General features: G+C 43.8%; 1 protein-coding gene across 10 annotated transcripts in view; it reads left to right on the forward strand.

Annotated features, from left to right (window-relative positions):
- RALY (RALY heterogeneous nuclear ribonucleoprotein) overlaps positions 1 to 20434 on the forward strand; it is a 345686-nt gene that overhangs the window by 303414 nt on the left and 21838 nt on the right. For all 10 annotated transcript variants that reach the window (XM_033962663.1, XM_033962667.1, XM_033962666.1 and 7 more), the window contains one exon: positions 2308 to 2468. In XM_033962663.1, the coding sequence (XP_033818554.1) occupies positions 2308 to 2468 (161 nt within the window). The remainder of the gene's footprint in view (positions 1 to 2307; positions 2469 to 20434) is intronic.

The raw sequence follows: 20434 nt of genomic DNA on the forward strand, positions 1-20434 counted from the left end.
CTTTCTTTTGGTATTCCATACACAATTTTTTCCAAATGTTTGCTACAAAGCCATCTGCATCTCAAAACTTTCTATGAGTTAGCAGAGTACTGACCCCAGCACTTCTCCCACTGTGGTGTCTCATGAATAAGTAGATATATCTTCCATGTAAGCCAGCTCAGAACCTGACTGTGCAACCAGCTAAAGGATTTTAGTAGGGCTGGATAAAGTTCAGATGTGTTTCACAGAGCCAGAGGTGACATGGCGCTGGCAGTGATTTTGAGAACAATGGGCAAGACTGCAGGATGGACAGGGGGATGTGCACTTAAAAACTCATTACTTCTCATAATGAAATAATTCATATGTGCTCAATTTGTTCCCCAATCACATTACAAGCTGAAGTAGTCAGCCTGTTCCCTAGAACTCTGAAAAAAAGCCAGAGGAGAGTACTGGGGAAGAGAGACATTTTGTGCAGTCTAGGGCTGCCTGTCCTCCATGACTCCAGCACTCCTGTGATCCATCCTCCCAACGCATCTGAGGCACCAGCTGCCTATGGATTAAACATTTTTATTAGTCTAAAATGCAATATACCCCAAAAAACAATGCAATTAGAAGTCCAGCGAAATAAAGATGAAAAAATGAAATTAAAACTCAGTTAACACAAAGTAGGCAGGTAAAGGAGCCCAAACCTTCCTGAACTAAGTAAAAATGACCTCCTCATATCTCTGTGTAAGGCAAACCCCAGCCCACCAAGCATTCACTGACAAAGCAGCATTATCTTCCCATACAGATAAGACCATAAGCACATGAAACAATCTTGCTCTGCTGAACGTAATAGAATTATTTTATAAGTAAGTTCAATTTGTATATCTAAAATACCCTGTACCCTCTTCCATATCAATTCTCAATGAAAGATGGGACAATTAATAAATATGATAAAAAAATAATTATAATAAAACCGATCTATATTTAATTCTAACTGCTCAAACTTTCTGCCACACCGTTTCTAATTACACACCTTTTCCAACATTTTCTGATATGTGAAGTTAGAAGCACTGAAGGGCAACACGAGGGGATGTTATTTTCATATTGATTTACATTATTGGATTATATAGTGACGGAAACCTCCATTATGGGATTCAAATGCAATTTGGATGCACACCTCCTTGCAAATCACATTGAGGGATACGGGAAAATAAGATTTTAATCAGGGAACACCTAGATTGGCCTCCACGTGTGCGGGTCACCGGACTGGATGGACCAAAGGTCTGATTTCTTATGTTCTTATAATCCTGTGTGAATAACCGATTGTTGCCCCTGTATCTGACTCTGGTGAGTCCTGATTTAGAATATCCTATACAATTCTGGAGGCTGAGCCTTCAGAAAGATATGAAAAGGATGGAGTCGGCGGAAGGCTACTAAAATGGTGCATGGTCTTCGTCATAAGGTGTATACTTTGGAGGAAAGGTGGGAGAGGGGAGATATGATAGAAACATTTAAATACCTATGTGACATACGAATTAAACAGTGCAGACATTTCTGCATCTCATGTTACAGCTCATAAGTTATGTTCTATGGCGCCCACTGACAACCAGGGACAAGTTACCTTAAACCAAATTACAACTTGCCTTTAAATCAAATTTTTATACATTCAAGCGTGCAAATTCAAGCTGGTGTCAATTAGCATTGATGATTGATTGTTAATACCCAATTACTGACATTAATTGGCTCCCACCCAAATTTGAACAGCCTTTATAGGATCTGGGGGTTAAGCTGGCGGCCTGACACACTTTTGAGTCAGCTGCCAAAATTCAATGTCAAGACCCATAACAGTCAACATTTAAAAAGCTACTGACCTCTGAATATTGACCAGTCAAATAACTGAGGTCAAATGAACAAGCTTGAAATACAAAGCAAACAGAACTCATTGAAAGCCAAGATTTCTATCTTGTCTGTGTGTAAAGGATCAGAATGTGCCTTTTCTGTCATTTGGCTTTAGGAGAATAGTGACTGACCCCTCACAGAGCCTTCATTACAATAAAAAGGTAGATTAATCTATTAGCACACGTACTGTTGGACAGAATTGTGGTGAAACAGGTTTGTAAATTAATCCATCACTGCTGTGATCAGAACATTTCTCCTGTTGTCAGTGTTAAAGCAGAGAGTACGATTATCCTATCACATCACTGATAGGTACCAATAACTCAGTGTCTCTATTGTAGAATAGGCAATTAATCTGTTCTTTAGGGTATGCCCTACATTAATATATATTTCAATTTAGCAGACATAGGAATGTATTTTCACTACGTTCCTTGTTTTGGAATGCAGGCTTTTTGAATATCGAGGTCGTGTATCTCCGGTCTCCAGGGTGGTTCCAGTGAAGCGTCCACGAGTCACAGTACCTTTAGTACGACGAGTAAAATCAGCAATTCCCGTCAAACTGCTTGCCAAGTCAGCCTCCATCGCAAACAGCTCAGCTCGGCTAAGGTGTAAGTATCATACCAGATCAAGTAGTGGTAGATTGCATACGCTGGACTATGTGTGATTTTATGGAGCATTATTAAAAAGAAAGATCTTTCTCTTTGGTGTATTAGATCAATGAACAGTTGTATATGAGACCTTTTTATTGAACTAGCCTTACATTTTCAAGACTGCATTAGCCCTTGACCCTTTTAACGTTCAGTGGCATGTGACCTATCCAGCCTGCCTATCTATGCGCATGCTCAAAGCCTTCTGGTCTTGCTCTCTCCGAGATTCTCAGATTCACAATCGCAGAGAGAGCGAGACCAGAAGGCTTTGAGCATGCGCATATGCTCAAAGCCCAGCCCAGCACAGGGAAGAGGGAGGATCTCCGTCGCACCGCCCATTCCAGCCCAGGCCAGAAGAGGGAGGATCTTCGGGCACCGGCACCTCCTGTGCATTGGTGCTGGTGCCGGTGCCCAATCGGGGTAAGCGATGTCATTGCGGTGCTCGGGGGGGGGGGTGTAGGATCGTGGGGGGGACGAGATGACGCGAGCGGGGGGGGGGGGAGTTTGCCAGATTGCTGGGGGGATGCCGGATCGCGGGGGGGGGGGTGCTCGTAAACCGAGTCAAACTCGGTTTCCGAGGCGCCGATTTTGTGAATGTTTTGCTCGTCTTGCAAAACACTCACAAACCAGTGCACTCGTAAACCAAGGTTTGACTGTATATCCTTTTTACCTTCATCCTATGCACCATCATTCAGCTGAAAGAGACTCATGCCACATAGGTATTTAAACGTCTCTGTCCTATCTCCTCTCTCCAGCTTTTCTTCCAAAGTATACATATAAGATCTTTACGTTTATTCCCATATGCTTTGTGATGAAGACGAATGACCATTTTAGTATCCGACCTCTGCTTCCAAAAGTGACCAATCCAGATCACAAGTATCTGGCAGAATCCCAAAGAGCAGCAAGATTTCATGCGATAAGCAGTGGCTTTCAGTATAAATCTGAAATACTTGAGAACAAACTAATGAATCTGAATTTAAGATTTGTAAACTTTCTCCTTGAGTACCTCTGATGTCTCCTTTAGAGATTTTGAAAATAATATTTTGTTGAGAATGTGAATATACACTTGATACAGTTCCCATTTCAACTTTATGTCATAGATTACAAATAATAATTAAAACATCTAAATCAAGCTTGTCCAACTTTTTTCTATCAGGGGTCACATTTTATATTTTCTAACATTCGGAGGGCCAAAATATGCATCATTGTATTTTGTCATATGCTTTATCAAATAGTGGCAAAATACAACCGTGTCATTCCAATCCCATCCAGTCTCTCTCTTTCTCATCTACCCACAGCCTTCATTCAGTCTACACTTCCCCCTCCCTATTCATGGTTTTGGGGTTCGCGATTTCGATTATCTGTGATTTTGGGGGGGGAGGGGAGGGAAAGCATAGTTTAGGGCCTTCCCGCCTCCCTACAGGACTTAAAATGTCTAGTAGCACTATAGATTACTCCTTACCTGGTGGTCTAGTGGACTTTCGGGGCAGGAGCGATCTTCCTACGCTCCTGCCCTGTGTAGATCACCAATAGGAAATGGCTGCTGTGAGCTCCCGTCGTAGTCTCGAGAGACTACGGGAACTCATGGCAATCATTTCCTATTGGCAATCTGCACAAGGCAGGAGCGTAGGAAGTTTGCTCCTGCCCCGAAAACCTACTAGACCACCAGGTAGGGCCGGGATGCCGGGGGGAAGGTGAGAGGGAGGCGGGGTGTGGGTCAGAGCCGGACGAGAAGTTATTTGCAGTTTTTCACACTTGGTGGTCCGACTCTGCCCCTATCCCCCACGAATACTGAGGGAGAAGTGTACTTGCTCTCTCTCATGTACCCCTCAGGCTTTACCAAGTCTCTTTCCCCTCACCTAGCTTCAGTTGCAGAATAAACACTGGACTTCCTGCTTTTCCAGCATAACTCGGCTCTCTGCAAGTCTGAGCTGCATAGTGTTGGAAGTTCAGGTTGGTCTCGTGAGATTTGAAACTGCGTACCAATCCAAACTTATGACACTGCTTGGCTCAAATTTACAGAGATCTGAGTCATGGTAGGGAAGCAGGAATCTTGCCATAGGCTCCAGTGCTGTGGGTGCTAGAACACCCCCAATATTTTTCCCAACACTACCCAGACATCATAGCTGAAATCTTTCCAATGTAGAGCTGCAGGAGTCAGCAGGAAGAAAGACAGTGTCTCTGTTGCTACTGCTCCCACTTCTCCTCTGGAACTCATTGGTTAGACATTCCTTAGCTAGCCAATAAGCTGCAAAGGAAGCAGGACCTGTAGCTTAGGAGACTCCATTGGTCAGATGTTCCTTAGCCAGCCAATAGGCCACAGGGAAACGCAGGACAGAAAGTGGATGTCTCATAAGCTACTGGTCCCACTTCCCTTACAGCCTATTGGCTGGTTGAGGAAGATCTGACTAATGGGCTAATAGGAAGGAGCAGAGAAGAGCTGCAGTGTAGGTCAGACAGGCTTCCTGCCTTAGGTTCACAATAGAGAGGAGGAGAAGTGTGGGAGACTCTGGGAAAGGAATGTGGAATGAAACAGTAGCACAAGCACTGAGAACTGAAAGAGATGGGTTGTGAGGGGAAGAGAGGCTGAGGGAAGACACATGGACTAAGAAAGGGAGAACAGAGCTGAAGTGAATGTAAGCTGGGGGAGCTTGGGCGATGATACAAAGATAAGTGGGTGAGGGATGAGCTGGAGAGGAACTGTGTTGAGTTCAAAGAGCAGAGGGCTCAGAAAAGGGTTCTGAGAAAAGGGGGGATCAGGTAGCAGAAGAGGTGAACGAGGAAGAAACAAAAATCAAGAACAAGATCATTTTCATAGATTTGAACCAAGAATTACTGTGTAGGAACGTATTAGGGTCAGTTTGGGGTTTCTGCTCTTTTCTTCCAACCTTGCAGTCCCAGGGATAAATAAGGCATTTATTAGAAGGATGGGGAAAGAGTACAAGGTTATGGACGCATGGAATTCTATGAACTGGCAATCTTCCATTTCTCTTGGGATTGAAGTGAAGGGGAATGGAGAGTAGCACTGTTCCAGTTCCTCACAAAAATTAAAAATATTATCTAATTTATTTGTGTCACACATTCCTATTCAGGCTCTAGGTGACATTCAAAGAGGGGTTGAAAGGGGATCTGGAGGAGGGACTAAAAGGGGCCTACATGAGCCTTAAATTTGGATGTGCAAAATATACAGTAGAATATTACGTAGACATTGCTGAATGAGTGATGGAAAGCAACAGTTAAATGAAAGAGCGGTTGACAGGATGAAAAGACGTCCCACTCCACCTCTGCCACCTGATTTGCTCAATCTGTATGTAGCCCTTTTTGAAAGAAAAATATTTAACTCACAGTTTGTACTTATGCCCTCTCTGATTCTTTTCATGTTCTGGCACTATAGAAATAGGAAACTAGACTGGTGCTTAATGCTGCCAACTCAGTCCCTCAGAAATGTGGCCAACCCCCTCCTTTCCACAAAGCTTCTACGAATCTCATCTTTACATAGTGCAGTAGGAAGAGGTGGCAGGAGATCATTGAAAACTTGGATGAAGAGGAAGAATATTGTCTCACAAACTCTGTATGTTTCTGGGTTTGGATCCCTTTTTCTTGGCTCTTAGTAAAACTCTGCAGCCATCTCCCAGATCTCAACTCGGCTCCCTTCTATCGCCTTCCACTCAACCAGTTCCTGACCCAGTCTGTCACTTTGGGGCCCATACCGAGGGCATTCAGTTTGTTTATTAGACCCCAAATCATTTTCAAAAGTTGGCTCCTATGAACCTTGCTATAAGCATCGGATAAATTACCAAGCTTCCAAGGGCAATAAAAAAGCACATGGAGGGCCGGCTTCTGATTTAAATGGTTTACAGTAAATAAAAAAATCATTAAGAGGGTAGAGAAGGACCACACATGAGGAATTCTAAAATTCAATCAAATCTTAATGTAGGCAGTGGCTTAATGAAGGTGCCAACTTGGCATGGGCCCTGGAATCTCTCCTCCTCTCTGCCCACCCACCTACCTCTTCAAATAATTGTTGGCAGCAAGAAGCATCTCTTACCCACTGCTTGTACTGGCCTCAGCTCTCCCCATGACATCACTTGTTTATTGATTTGGTTTTATATCCCATCCTTCCAGGAGAGCTCAGAATGGGTTGCATTTCCTGGTTGCAGACCCTCAATGGATTTCCAAAAGCTAAGTATCAATGGACAATGGAATAGTCCCAGCATCTATTACACTTAAAGCTGTCTAATTTCTGTAAACGAACTGGGGTCCAAAATGCTCTGGTTTGTCTCACAGATGTCGATGCCGTACATCTCATCCTCCAAGCTCAAATTCGTGGCCATTGAGATGCATTAATAGTATGAAAGTTTCAGCCTCTGATAGCCAGTGTATTGTGACATCATAATGCCTCATACCACCAATAAGAGACAACCTCATCAGTGATGTCACAATGGCTTCATTGTTCTATATTTGGCTCACTTTTGCTATTGCATTGAAGGAGTGTGGCGCAGTGGTTAAAGCTCCAGCCTCAGCACCCCGAGGTTGTGGGTTCAAATCCACACTGCACCTTGTGACTTAATCCCCCCATTGCCCCAGGTACATTAGATAGATTGGGAGCCCGCCAGGACAGACAGGGAAAAATGCTTCAGTATTTGAATAAATTCTGAACTCCCCTGGGAGAATGGGATAAAAAATTGAATCAATAATAGTATGAAAGTTTCAGCCTCTGATAGCCAGTGTATTGTGACATCATAATGCCTCATACCACCAATAAGAGACAACCTCATCAGTGATGTCACAATGGCTTCATTGTTCTATATTTGGCTCACGTTTGCTATTGCATTGAAGGAGAGTGTGGCGAAGTGGTTAAAGCTCCAGCCTCAGCACCCCGAGGTTGTGGGTTCAAATCCACACTGCACCTTGTGACTTAATCCCCCCCATTGCCCCAGGTACATTAGATAGATTGGGAGCCCGCCAGGACAGACAGGGGAAAAATGCTTCAGTATTTGAATAAATTCTGAACTCCCCTGGGAGAATGGGATAAAAAATTGAATCAATAATAGTATGAAAGTTTCAGCCTCTGATAGCCAGTGTATTGTGACATCATAATGCCTCATTCCACCAATAAGAGCCAACCTCATCAGTGATGTCACAATGGTTTCATTGTTCTATATTTGGCTCACTTTTGCTATTGCATTGAAGGAGAGTGTGGCGCAGTGGTTAAAGCTCCAGCCTCAGCACCCCGAGGTTGTGGGTTCAAATCCACACTGCACCTTGTGACTTAATCCCCCCATTGCCCCAGGTACATTAGATAGATTGGGAGCCCACCAGGACAGACAGGGGAAAAATGCTTCAGTATTTGAATAAATTCTGAACTCCCCTGGGAGAATGGGATAAAAAATTGAATCAATAATAGTATGAAAGTTTCAGCCTCTGATAGCCAGTGTATTGTGACATCATAATGCCTCATACCACCAATAAGAGCCAACCTCATCAGTGATGTCACAATGGCTTCATTGTTCTATATTTGGCTCACGTTTGCTATTGCATTGAAGGAGAGTGTGGCGAAGTGGTTAAAGCTCCAGCCTCAGCACCCCGAGGTTGTGGGTTCAAATCCACACTGCACCTTGTGACTTAATCCCCCCCATTGCCCCAGGTACATTAGATAGATTGGGAGCCCGCCAGGACAGACAGGGGAAAAATGCTTCAGTATTTGAATAAATTCTGAACTCCCCTGGGAGAATGGGATAAAAAATTGAATCAATAATAGTATGAAAGTTTCAGCCTCTGATAGCCAGTGTATTGTGACATCATAATGCCTCATACCACCAATAAGAGACAACCTCATCAGTGATGTCACAATGGCTTCATTGTTCTATATTTGGCTCACGTTTGCTATTGCATTGAAGGAGAGTGTGGCGAAGTGGTTAAAGCTCCAGCCTCAGCACCCCGAGGTTGTGGGTTCAAATCCACACTGCACCTTGTGACTTAATCCCCCCCATTGCCCCAGGTACATTAGATAGATTGGGAGCCCGCCAGGACAGACAGGGGAAAATGCTTGAGTATCTGAATAAATTCTGAACTCCCCTGGGAGAATGGGATAAAAAATTGAATAAATAAATAAATATTCATCCAGCGGCAGTCAGCATTTTTTTTGTTGCCATTGCCTTAATGTCCGGATATTCATTGCTTGGCCATGTCCAGGCACTGTCACTGAATATACAGTTATTTTATTTTATTTATCAGGATTTATTTACCACCTTTTTGAAGGAATTCATTCAAGGCAGTGTACAGCAAGAATAAGTCAAACTTAAGCAACAGACAATTAGAAAAGTAAAGATATTGAAATTACAATCGAAGTATGGCAAGCAAAGAAGGAGCTCAGAGAGAGATAAGACAGAACTGCAGAAATAAGAACATTCAGAATGCTTCTCTCAAGCTCATATTCAAAGCCCAGAAGTTTGATCACGTAACACCCCTTCTCAATAAAGCGCACTGGCTTCCAGTTGCTCACCGGATAACATATAAACTATGTCTGCTCACATTCAAATCCCTTCTTTACAAAACTCCAGCTTTCATTTATAAGTTATTAATTCCATATACTTCCAATAGAACGTTAAGATCTACTGAACAGCACTTGCTGACGATTCCCTCACTTAGAATTATTAATACTAGACGGCAATTGATTTTTTCTGTTACAGCCCCCCAAACTTGGAACTCACTTCCTATTCACTCGAGGGAAGAACACAACTTAGAAAAATTCAGAAGTAAACTAAAGAGCTTTCTTTTTAAAGACGCCTTTGAAAATTAGCCATTTAGTCTTCCAACCAATTTTACTTTTTCTCTGTAATTTTATTGAAGTAATTTTTAACTTCCCTTTCCTTCTGTATCTCCCTTATATGTCTCTTTAACTTTTAAATAATTTGTAGTTCTTATCCCTCTCTTCCCTTATGTTCTTAGTTTTGTTACATTTGTCAATAGTCTTGTTAGACCTGGTTTTTCTTATTCATTGTATTGTTCCCCACATTTTGTAATTTTATTATTATGTACATCGCTTAGAATTATGATTAAGCGATTAATCAAATCTCCATTAAACTTGAAACTTGAACATAAGGGGACTAATTTAAAGACATAATATAACATAAAAATGTATGTATACAGTATACCACAACACCATCAAGATATGCCTTTGAAGTCAGAAAGGTCAGCTACAGTCAGGCTGAAGAAACACATCAAAGGGTGGTAGTAAACGATACTCCCTCTGAAAAGTCGGAAATGCACAATGGAGTACCACAGGGCTCGGTTCAATCCTATTTAATATCTTCATACGAGATCTGCCTCAGGGACTTCGGGGTAAAATTACATTATTTGCCGATAACGCTAAATTATGCAATACAGTGGGCGGAGGTACCATGCCCGACACTATGACACAGGACATACTTTTACTGGAGCACTGGTCTACTATTTGGCAGCTGAATTTTAATGGCAAGAAGTGTAAAGTTATACACCTTGGTAGCAGAAACCCATGCAGAACCTACACTCTGAATGGTGAGACCTTAACTAGAACTGTTGCAGAACGGGACCTGGGAGTAATCATTGGTGAAGATATGAAGACAGCCAATCAAGTGGAGAAAGCCTCACCCAAGGCTAGACAAATGCTGGGTTGCATCCGGAGAAGTTTTGTCAGCCGAAAGCCCGAAGTGGTAATGCTGCTATACAGGTCCATAGTGAGACCACATCTGGAATACTGTGTACAATTTTGGAGGCCACATTATCAGAAGGATGTGTTGAGAATAGAATCGGTTCAACGGTTGGCCACCAGAATGGTCTCAGGACTCAAGGATGTCGTATATGAAGAACGTCTAGGTAAGTTGCAGCTTTACTCTCTCGAGGAACGCAGAGAGAGGGGTGACATGATAGAGACGTTCAAATACGTTATTGGCCGTATTAAGGTGGAAGAAGACATCTTTTTCCTTACAGGACCTACGGCGACAAGAGGGCATCCGCTAAAAATCAGGGGTGGGAGATTTCATGGTGACACTAGGAAATACTTCTTCACCGAAAGGGTGGTTGACTGTTGGAATGATCTTCCACTTTAGGTAGTTGAGGCCAATAACGTGACTGACTTTAAGAACAAATGGGATCAGCATGTGGGTTCACTTCAAAGAAGAACTTAGGGGGGAGGGTTATTTGAGTGGGCAGACTTGTTGGACCGAAGGCCCTTTTCTGCCGTCATATTCTATGTTTCTATGTGCAGCCGTCGTCACCTGGGTGTGTGTCTAGTAGGTTAACTACTTCTTCCACATGCACATCCAGACATTCCTTAGGGGTTAAGTATGATATTCAGCACTTAACCACCTGAGCGGAAATGGATAGGACAGAACTGTGCTTTATGCAAACCAATTTGTCTGGTTAATTTAGGGGTTCGTTATTAAAGCTGCTTACCCCAGCAAAAAATGGCCTACCATGGGGCACACTGAGGTATCCAACAGTAATTTTGCTATGTGGTCGTGCTACCCATAAGCTAAAAAATCAATTTCTTTTTTAGCACGGGGATGTATCTGGACCAGAGAGTTGGCACATCTACCCAAATCAGCATTGCTGTACACTATCCAATGAGTGCAGGTTGAGGGCATGCAATGGCGTAGGAAGGGGGGAGGGGTGCCACTGAGAGCATGCATCCATCCCTACAGCCTAGAACATAAGTAACGGTAGGTGAGCTCAGATGCGAATTGGAAAATCACTTCATGGCCATTAATGGAAAATTCTGAAAATTGGCCATTTTTCCCCTGCAAGAGCACGCTAAGGCCACTTTTTCCTAAGGCAGTTAAATGATCCACAACATAGTCATGGCTTTAGTGGTTACTTATGAACCAGTTAGAGTGCCACTGAGTTTCAGTGGACAGTCCTGCACAAGCCATTTAACTGACCAGGACCCTCTCCTGACCAGTGAAAATCTCATGAATATTAGCTCATTTCTTGTGACTGCTGTAATCACCTCAGAATTCAAGACAGGCAAAATAAAAATGATTTTAATAAATGCTTTGTCCTCTCAGACTCAACCCTCCTCTTGGCAGGAGGCACAGACAAAGGCACCTTCTCCTCCTTCCTCTCAGTCTACAGGATGTCCTCACAGTGAACATAAGAATATACGAATAGCCTTACTGGGTCAGCCCAGTAGCCCGTTCTCACGGTGGCCAAGCCAGGTCACTAGTACCTGGCCAAAACCCAAGGAGTAGCAATATTACATGCTACCGATACAGGTGCTTCACCCGTGTCTTTCTCAATAATAGACTATGGACTTTTCCTCCAGGAACTTGTCCAAACCTTTTTTAAAACCAGCTACGCTAGCCGTTCTTATCACATCCTCTGGCAACGCGTTCCAGAGCATAACTATTCTCTGAGTGAAAAAATATTTCCTCCTATGTCGGGCGGTTGGCTCTCAAAAGGACTGCGAGGACCTCCAGAAAGATCTGAACCAGCTAGAAACGTGGGCGATAAAGTGGCAGATGAACTTTAACATAAACAAATGCAAGGTGATGCATCTGGGAAAGAAAAACAAGGAACATGAGTATAAGATGTTGGGGGTCAAGTTAGCAAAATGCGAACGGGAAAGGGATTTGGGGGTACTGATTGACAGTACCCTAAAGCCATCAGCACAATGTGCGGCGGCGGCGAAGAAAGCAAATAGGATGTTGGGCATAATTAAGAAGGGGATTACGAGTATACTGCCACTTTATAGAACAATGGTCAGACCGCACTTAGAATACTGTGTCCAACACTGGTCTCCATACCTTAAAAAAGATATAACTCTGCTAGAGAAAGTGCAGAGGCGAGCTACGAAACTTATTAAAGGAATGGAACATTTGAACTACAAAGATCGACTTAGGAAACTGGGACTGTTTACCCTTGAGAAGAGAAGACTCAGAGGGGATTTGATTGAGACTTTCAAAATATTAAAAGGATTTGATAAAATAGACCAAGAAGCAGCATTACTGACATTTTCACATGTGACACGGACAAGAGGTCATAGCCTGAAACTGAGTGGCAGTAGGTTCAGGACAAATGTCAGGAAGTTTTCTTTCACACAGCGCGTGGTGGATGCTTGGAATGCACTCCCGGAGGAGGTTGTGGAGGAGACTATTGTACTGGGATTCAAGCGCAAGTTGGATGCATACCTTCTTGCATATCATATTGAGGGATACGGTAAATCCGGGTCTCCATAAAGGAGTACCTAAATGGGCCGCCGCGTGTGCGGATCGCCGGACTAGATGGACCTTGGTCTGATCCGGTGAAGGCGTTTCTTATGTTCTTATGGTTTTAAAAGTATTTCCCTGTAACCTCATCGAGTGGCCCTGAGTCTTTGTAATTTTTGACAGAGTGAGCAGTACTTGTACCTAGTAACGAATGACTGGAGCTCAGGATCAGTAGAAAATGGCACGGGGACAATTTTCCTGTCTCATCCCAGCATGTTCTTTTCCTGAAAGCTCTGTCCTCAGCTGCACAAGCCTCAAACGCTTTAAATCATAAGTGTTTGATTAAGGCAGAGCATACAGGAATGGGACAGGGACAGTGACAAAACGCACGGGGATGGGGGAAAATTTGTCCCTGTGTCATTCTCTAACGGCCTCTTTTACAAAGCTGCACTAGCAGCTGCCGTGCGGCAACAGCCCCGAAGTCCTTTAAATCTCTATGGGCTTCGGGGCCGTTAGCAAAGCGCAGCCGCTAGCGAGGCTTTGTAAAAGAGGCCATAAGTGTCAGTGTTATAATGATTTTATTGTTAAACTATCATCAAATATATTTTCATTGTAAACATAAGAATATTCAGAAGTTAAAAAAAATTCTTAAAACTACATTATTTTTAAAAGCTTTTCAATAAAAGATGTGTTGTTTAATGCTGGTTTTAGGATGAATTGTACTGTGTGGAACTATTTAATTAAGGCGCCTTACTGGGTCAGACCAGTGTCCATCTTGCCCAGTAGCCCGTCCATTGAGAGAATTGGTATAGTATGAGATTTCACCCAAATGAACCATGACAGCATGAGATAAGTTCAATTTCCTAGTTATGAAAAAGGGAAAGGAGGTGGAACTTGTAGTTACACAACCACACTCAAAGCACTTTACATATATACCTGGGGCAGTGGAGGATTAAGTGCCTTCCCCAGGATCACAGGGAGCAGTTCTGGGATTTGATCCCTAAGCTCTGGGTGCAGAGACAACAGCTGTACCACAAGGCCACTCCTTACCTCCAAAAGTCAAAAATCAGCTGGGATGTGTGGCACTGTGGCAGGAATGACACTGGACAAAACAGAGAGACCTTGAGGCTCTTATCTTGTCATCAGGTCTTGCATTCCTATCTGTATAAGACAATTGGGCAAAGACTTCTGTGTGTGAGGGAAAGTCTCTTTCATAAGAGCCAACTGGCCCATCCATTCTGCCTGTCTATCTTCCTCTTTAGCTCTGGTAATACCTCTGACGGCTCTTGTGGATCCTTGCTTCCTGTACAATAAAAATGAACTGCAGCAGACCTTGGTAGGAAGTGATATTTTCAGTACTTAGGCTGTTATAGACTATTTAACTAAAGAAAACAAAAAATTGCCTCTAAGCAACCATTGGGTCACTTTACTGAGACAAAACTGAGACCGAAACTGTTGTGAAATATCATAAACTGAATGGGTGGGGTACAAATGTTCATATTCAATTAAATTGTAGCAGAAAATGTATTCGGGGGGGATCGAGGTTATCAGACACTCCAGGGGGAACCATCAGTCATACACCCCCACCCAGTCCACCCCTTCCTTCCTGCATGCCAGCTCCTTCCCTTTCCTACCCACCCTCTCAGGTCTCTAATATATCCCCTTCCCTTCTCTACTCCTTCCAGAACCATCACAAAGTCTCAAGCATATCTTCGCTCCTACTCTCTCCACCTCCTATACACAGAAACTCCCCTTCTCCTCCCTCTCTCCAAGTGTCCAGCATCACTTTCTTTCCCTAATCCCCAAGGTAACATAGTAACATAACATAGTAACATAATAGATGACGGCAGATAATGACCTGAATGGTCCATCCAGTCTGCCCAACCTGATTCAATTTAAATTTTTTCTTCTTAGCTATTTCTGGACAAGAATCCAAAGCTTTACCCTGTACTGTGCTTGGGTTCCAACTGCCGAAATCTCTGTTAAGACTTACTCCAGCCCATCTACACCCTCCCAAGCCCATCCTACACCAAACGGCCATATACAGACACAGACCGTGCAAGTCTGCCCAGTACTGGCCTTAGTTCAATATTTAATATTATTTTCTGATTCTAAATCCTCTGTGTTCATCCCACGCTTCTTTGAACTCAGTCACAGTTTTACTCTCCACCACCTCTCTCGGGAGCGCATTCCAGGCATCCACTACCCTCTCCGTAAAGTAGAATTTCCTAACATTGCCCCTGAATCTACCACCCCTCAACCTCAAATTATGTCCTCTGGTTTTACCATTTTCTTTTCTCTGGAAAATATTTTGTTCTACGTTAATACCGTTCAAGTATTTGAACGTCTGAATCATATCTCCCCTGTCTCTCCTTTCCTCTAGGGTATACATATTCAGGACTTCCAGTCTCTCCTCATACGTCTTCTGGCGCAAGCCTCCTATCATTTTCGTCGCCCTCCTCTGGACCGCCTCAAGTCTTCTTATGTCCTTTGCCAGATACGGTCTCCAAAACTGAACACAATACTCCAAGTGGGGCCTTACCAATGACCTGTACAGGGGCATTAACACCTTCTTCCTTCTACTGACTATGCCTCTCTTTATACAGCCCAGCATCCTTCTGGCAGCAGCCACTGCCTTGTCACACTGTTTTTTCGCCTTTAGATCTTCGGACACTATCACCCCAAGGTCCCTCTCTCCGTCCGTGCATATCAGCTTCTCTCCTCCCAGCATATACGGTTCCTTCCTATTATTAATCCCCAAATGCTTTACTCTGCATTTCTTTGCATTGAATTTTAGTTGCCAGGCATTAGACCATTCCTCTAACTTTTGCAGATCCTTTTTCATATTTTCCACTCCCTCTTCGGTGTCTACTCTGTTACAAAGGTCTCTAGCATCTCCCTTTCCCTTCTCTACTCCTTCCAGAACCATCACAAAGTCTCAAGCATATCTTCGCTCCTACTCTCTCCACCTCCTATACACAGAATCTCCCCTTCTCCACCCTCTCTCCAAGTGTCCAGCACCACTTTCTTTACCTAATCCCCAAGGTCTCTAGCATCTCCCCTTCCCTTCTCTACTCCTTCCAGAACCATCACAAAGTCTCAAGCATATCTTCGCTCCTACTCTCTCCACCTCCTATACGCAGAATCTACCCTTCTCCGCCCTCTCTCCAAGTGTCCAGCATCACTTTCTTTCCCTAATCCCCAAGGTCTCTAGCATCTCCCACCTTTTCTCTTTCCCCTGCCCCCTCCATCACCCTACCATTGTGAGAGCCTGAAGAAAATGCAGGCTTTAGTAATACACATGCACTGAGATGCTGAAAGAAACTCCAGCCCCCTCCACCATAAGCCTGCCACCCTAGCCAGATGCCACCACTTCAAAGGGCCAGCCTTGAGAGTATTCTGCCTGTCTTATTGTGTAGCTTCAATGTATCAGCAGACAAGCTTAGATTTTGATAGTCTGCAACAGTGAACTATCAAAATCCACCCATCCAGTCAGGTATTCAGGATATCCACAATAGAAGGAACATATGCAAATCGATCTCATGAATATTCATTGTGGATATCCTAAAATCCTGACTGCGAATCACTGCTCCAAGCCACACCAAAGAATATAGAATACTGACAGTTACATGTATGGTTGGTGCTATGAATTCGCCATTAAACACCTAAGTGCTTGGCGCACATAGATCCATGACCCATCAAATGCGCACACTGACAAGTGCGCTCAGGACCATGGCATGCTATCAATTGCACTCCATACAGCGGATACTATTTTGTCTTTTTGAGGGGGGGAATCCCCCCACTACACTTAAAATATTCACTTGGTATCTCATGTTAGGGTAAGGGTTCCCATAATCCTCATCTAAACCTTACCCTAACACTAGCGCGATTGATGGCATGCCATTGTCCTGGGCACAATTGGCATGCACACATTTGTCGGTGTACCCATAGATCTTACCTTTGCACACTGCATAGTGCACTTAGATGTGTCAACTTTTGCCAGCCATTGACCTGGCTTAAGTGGTCAGCTCTAGGTTACTTCTCGCCAAAGTGGCTTTGCGATAGTGTTTCTCAATCCAGTCCTCAGTCTGGTTTTCGAGATATCCACAATGAACAGGAACATAAGAATAGGAATAGCCACACTGGCTCAGAATGATGACCCAACTGTGTCCAACAGTAGCTAATCCAGATCACAAGTACCTGCAAGACTCCATGCTACTTACGGTGGTTTTCCCCATGTCTATCTTAATGATTTATGGACTTGAGCTCTCTCCAAGTTTTCTGCAAACATCTGAAAACCTGGCTTTTCTCAAAAATGTAAGTCTCCCTCCAACTTAGGAATCAAGGAAACTCTTATATCTTGGCATCCCAAGTCCTCTAAATTTTCTTCACACTTCTATCTCTAACCCTCTGTTGTTGTTCCTATTTCTTCCACTGTAAACCGCGCCGAGCTCTACGAACGTGGAGATGATGCGGTATACAAACCTAAGGATTAGATTAGATTAGATTTCTAGGAATTTTTCCAAACCTTTTTTAAACCCAGATACACTAACTGCTGTTACCACATTTTCTGGCAACAAGTTCTAGAACATAAGAACATAAGAATTGCCGCTGTTGGGTCAGACCAGTGGTCCATCGTGCCCAGCAGTCCGCTCACGTGGCGGCCCTTGGTCAAAGACCAGTGCCCTAACTGAGACTAGCCCTACCTGCGTACGTTCTGGTTCAGCAGGAAATTGTCTAACTTTGCCTTGAATCCCTGGAGGGTGATATCCCCTATGACAGACTCCAGAAGAGCGTTCCGGTTTTCCACCACTCTCTGGGTAAAGAAGAACTTCCTTACGTTTGTACGGAATCTATCCCCTTTCAATTTTAGAGAGTGCCCTCTCGTTCTCCCTACCTTGGAGAGGGTGAACAACCTGTCCTTATCCACTAAGTCTATTCCCTTCAGTACCTTGAATGTTTCGATCATGTCCCCTCTCAATCTCCTCTGTTCGAGGGAGAAAAGACCCAGTTTCTCTAATCTTTCACTGTATGGCAACTCCTCCAGCCCCTTAACCATCTTAGTCGCTCTTCTCTGGACCCTTTCGAGTAGTACTGTGTCCTTCTTCATACACGGTGACCAGTGCTGGACGCAGTACTCCAGGTGAGGGCGCACCATGGCCCGGTACAGTGGCATGATAACCTTCTCCGATCTGTTCGTGATCCCCTTCTTTATCATTCTTAGCATTCTGTTCGCCCTTTTCGCCGCCGCCACCGCACATTGCATGGATGGCTTCATCGACTTGTCGATCATAACTCCCAAGTCTCTTTCCTGGGAGGTTTCTCCAAGTACCACACCAGACATCCTGTATTCATGCTTGAGATTTTTGTTACCTACATGCATCACTTTACACTTATCCACGTTGAACCTTATCTGCCATGTTGATGCCCATTCCATGAGCCTGATTATGTCACGTTGCAGATCTTCACTACTCTGAATAACTTTGTATCATCCGTAAATTTAATCACCTCACTCGTCATACCAATGTCTAGATCAGTGGTTCCCAACCCTGTCCTTGAGGACCACCAGGCCAGTTGGGTTTTCAGGATAGTCCAAATGAATATGCATATGAGAGATCTGCATGTAATGGAGGTGCCAGGCATGCAAATCTGCTCCATGCATATTCATTAGAGCTATCCTGAAAACCCGACTGGCCTGGAAGTCCTCCAGGACAGGGTTGGGAACCACTGGTCTAGATCATTAATAAAGATGTTGAAGAGCACGGGTCCAAGCACCAAGCCCTGCGGCACCCCACTGTTGACGCTCTTCCAGTCCGAGTAGAGCTTAACTAGGCTAGACTCAAATAGGGTACTGGTCTTTGACCTAAGGGCCGCCGCTTGAGCGGACTGCTAGGCACGATGGACCACTGGTCTGACCCAGCAGCTGCAAATCTTATGTTCTTAACTATTTACTGAGTGAAAAAATATTTTCTCCTATTTGTTTTAAAAGTATTCCCATATAATTTCATTGAGTATTCCCTAGTTTTTATAATTTTTGAAAGGGTGAAAAATCGATTCATTTTTACCTGTTCTACACAGGTTCTACATCAGGCAGAATTTTGTAGACCTAAATCATATCTCCCTTCAGCCATTTGTTTTCCAAGCTGAAGTGTCCCAGCCATATAAGGAAATGCTTACCCCCCTTCTACGAAGCCGCATAGCAACAGCCCCGAAGCCCTTTAAATCTCTGTGGGCTTCAGGACCATTACCGCGGCTTTGTAGAAGAGGGGGTTAATCTTTCTGGTCACCCTCCTTTGAATCTTTTCTAATTCCACTACAGTACTCCCCCGATATTCACGGGGGTTCCGTTCCAGGAACCTCCGCGAATGTTGAAAAACTGTGAATACGGTTTTCAGCAGGGGAGACAGGAGAGGGCAGCCAGCTTGCCAGCGAGTGAAGGAAATCACTCACGGTATGCTCCGACCGCCTCTTCCTATACTAAAGTCAGGCCTCACCAATCAGGAGCTGCATGTCAAAGTAGCTCATGAATGGTGAGGCCCGACTTTAGTACAGGAAAAGGCGGTAGGAGCATACCGCGAGTGATTTCCTTCACTCACTGGCACTCCAGCTGCCCTCTCCTGCCCGATTATTCACAGTCGTAAAATACCGCGAATCGCTGACCGCAAATTCGCGGGGGAGCACTGTAGATCTTTTTTGAGATGTGATGGCCAGAATTATACCCAACACTCACTGCTTGCCCTGGGATTGGTAGCATGGAATCTTGCTACTTTTAGGATTCTACCAGCTACTTATGACCTGGACTAGCCACTCTAGGAAGCAGAATACTGGGCCAGATGAACCTTTGGTGTGAACCAACATGGCTATATTAATCCTTTATGTCCTTAATTTCTAAATATATTTGCATTCAGAGGAGGCAGTGCATGCAAATATACCTCATGCATATTCACTGTGGATATCTTGAAAACCAGACTGGTGAGATTGTCCTGCTAGAATGGGTTAGGGCAGGGCTGCCCAAGTCCAGTCCTCGAGATCTACTGGCAGGCCAGGTTTTCAGGATATCCGCAATGAATATGCATGAGAGAGATTTGCTTGCACTGCTTTCTTGGTATGCAAATCTCTCTCATGCGTGTTCATTGTGGATATCCTGAAAACCTGGCCTGTCAGTAGCTCTCGAGGACCGGGCTTAGGCAGCCCTGGGTTAGAGCATGCCTAAGTGCTTTCCATCATGATGCCTTAATTTAGATGCCTCATTATAAAACTTCTCCCATGGAGTGCACTTTCGGAGATGTACATGGAGCTAGTTTTGTTTAGAAATGTATAAAGGAGAAAGAATAAAGCGAAGTGATCCTCAAGTAGTTCTAAGTCTCAAACCTATGATCTATTCAGAGTGATTTAAGGATGGATGCTATAAGACGTTTCCTGGTTTTTCCTCAGAAGTGTCTCTTCAAGTAACTCTCAAATGTTGCCTCAAGCCCAAAGCTTCTCATAGTTGTCAGGCGAATCATATTTTGCTCCAGAATCAAAGATTATTGGTATGAGCAAGAATTATTTTTAAAAAGGCATGTTTCCAATTTATGAAACCATTCTCTTTCTTTCTTATTTTCCTCTCTTTCTCTGTATCTCCAATTGTGTCTATGTCCTCATCTCATCTCTTTCTCTATATCTGTCTCATTCTCTGTATCTTGGGATCTTCCTTCCACTTTGTCTAATCTCACTTTTCTCCTACATCCTCCCCTTTTC

The sequence above is a fragment of the Geotrypetes seraphini genome, chromosome 11 (assembly GCF_902459505.1).
Source record: "Geotrypetes seraphini chromosome 11, aGeoSer1.1, whole genome shotgun sequence".
NCBI lineage: Eukaryota > Metazoa > Chordata > Amphibia > Gymnophiona > Dermophiidae > Geotrypetes > Geotrypetes seraphini.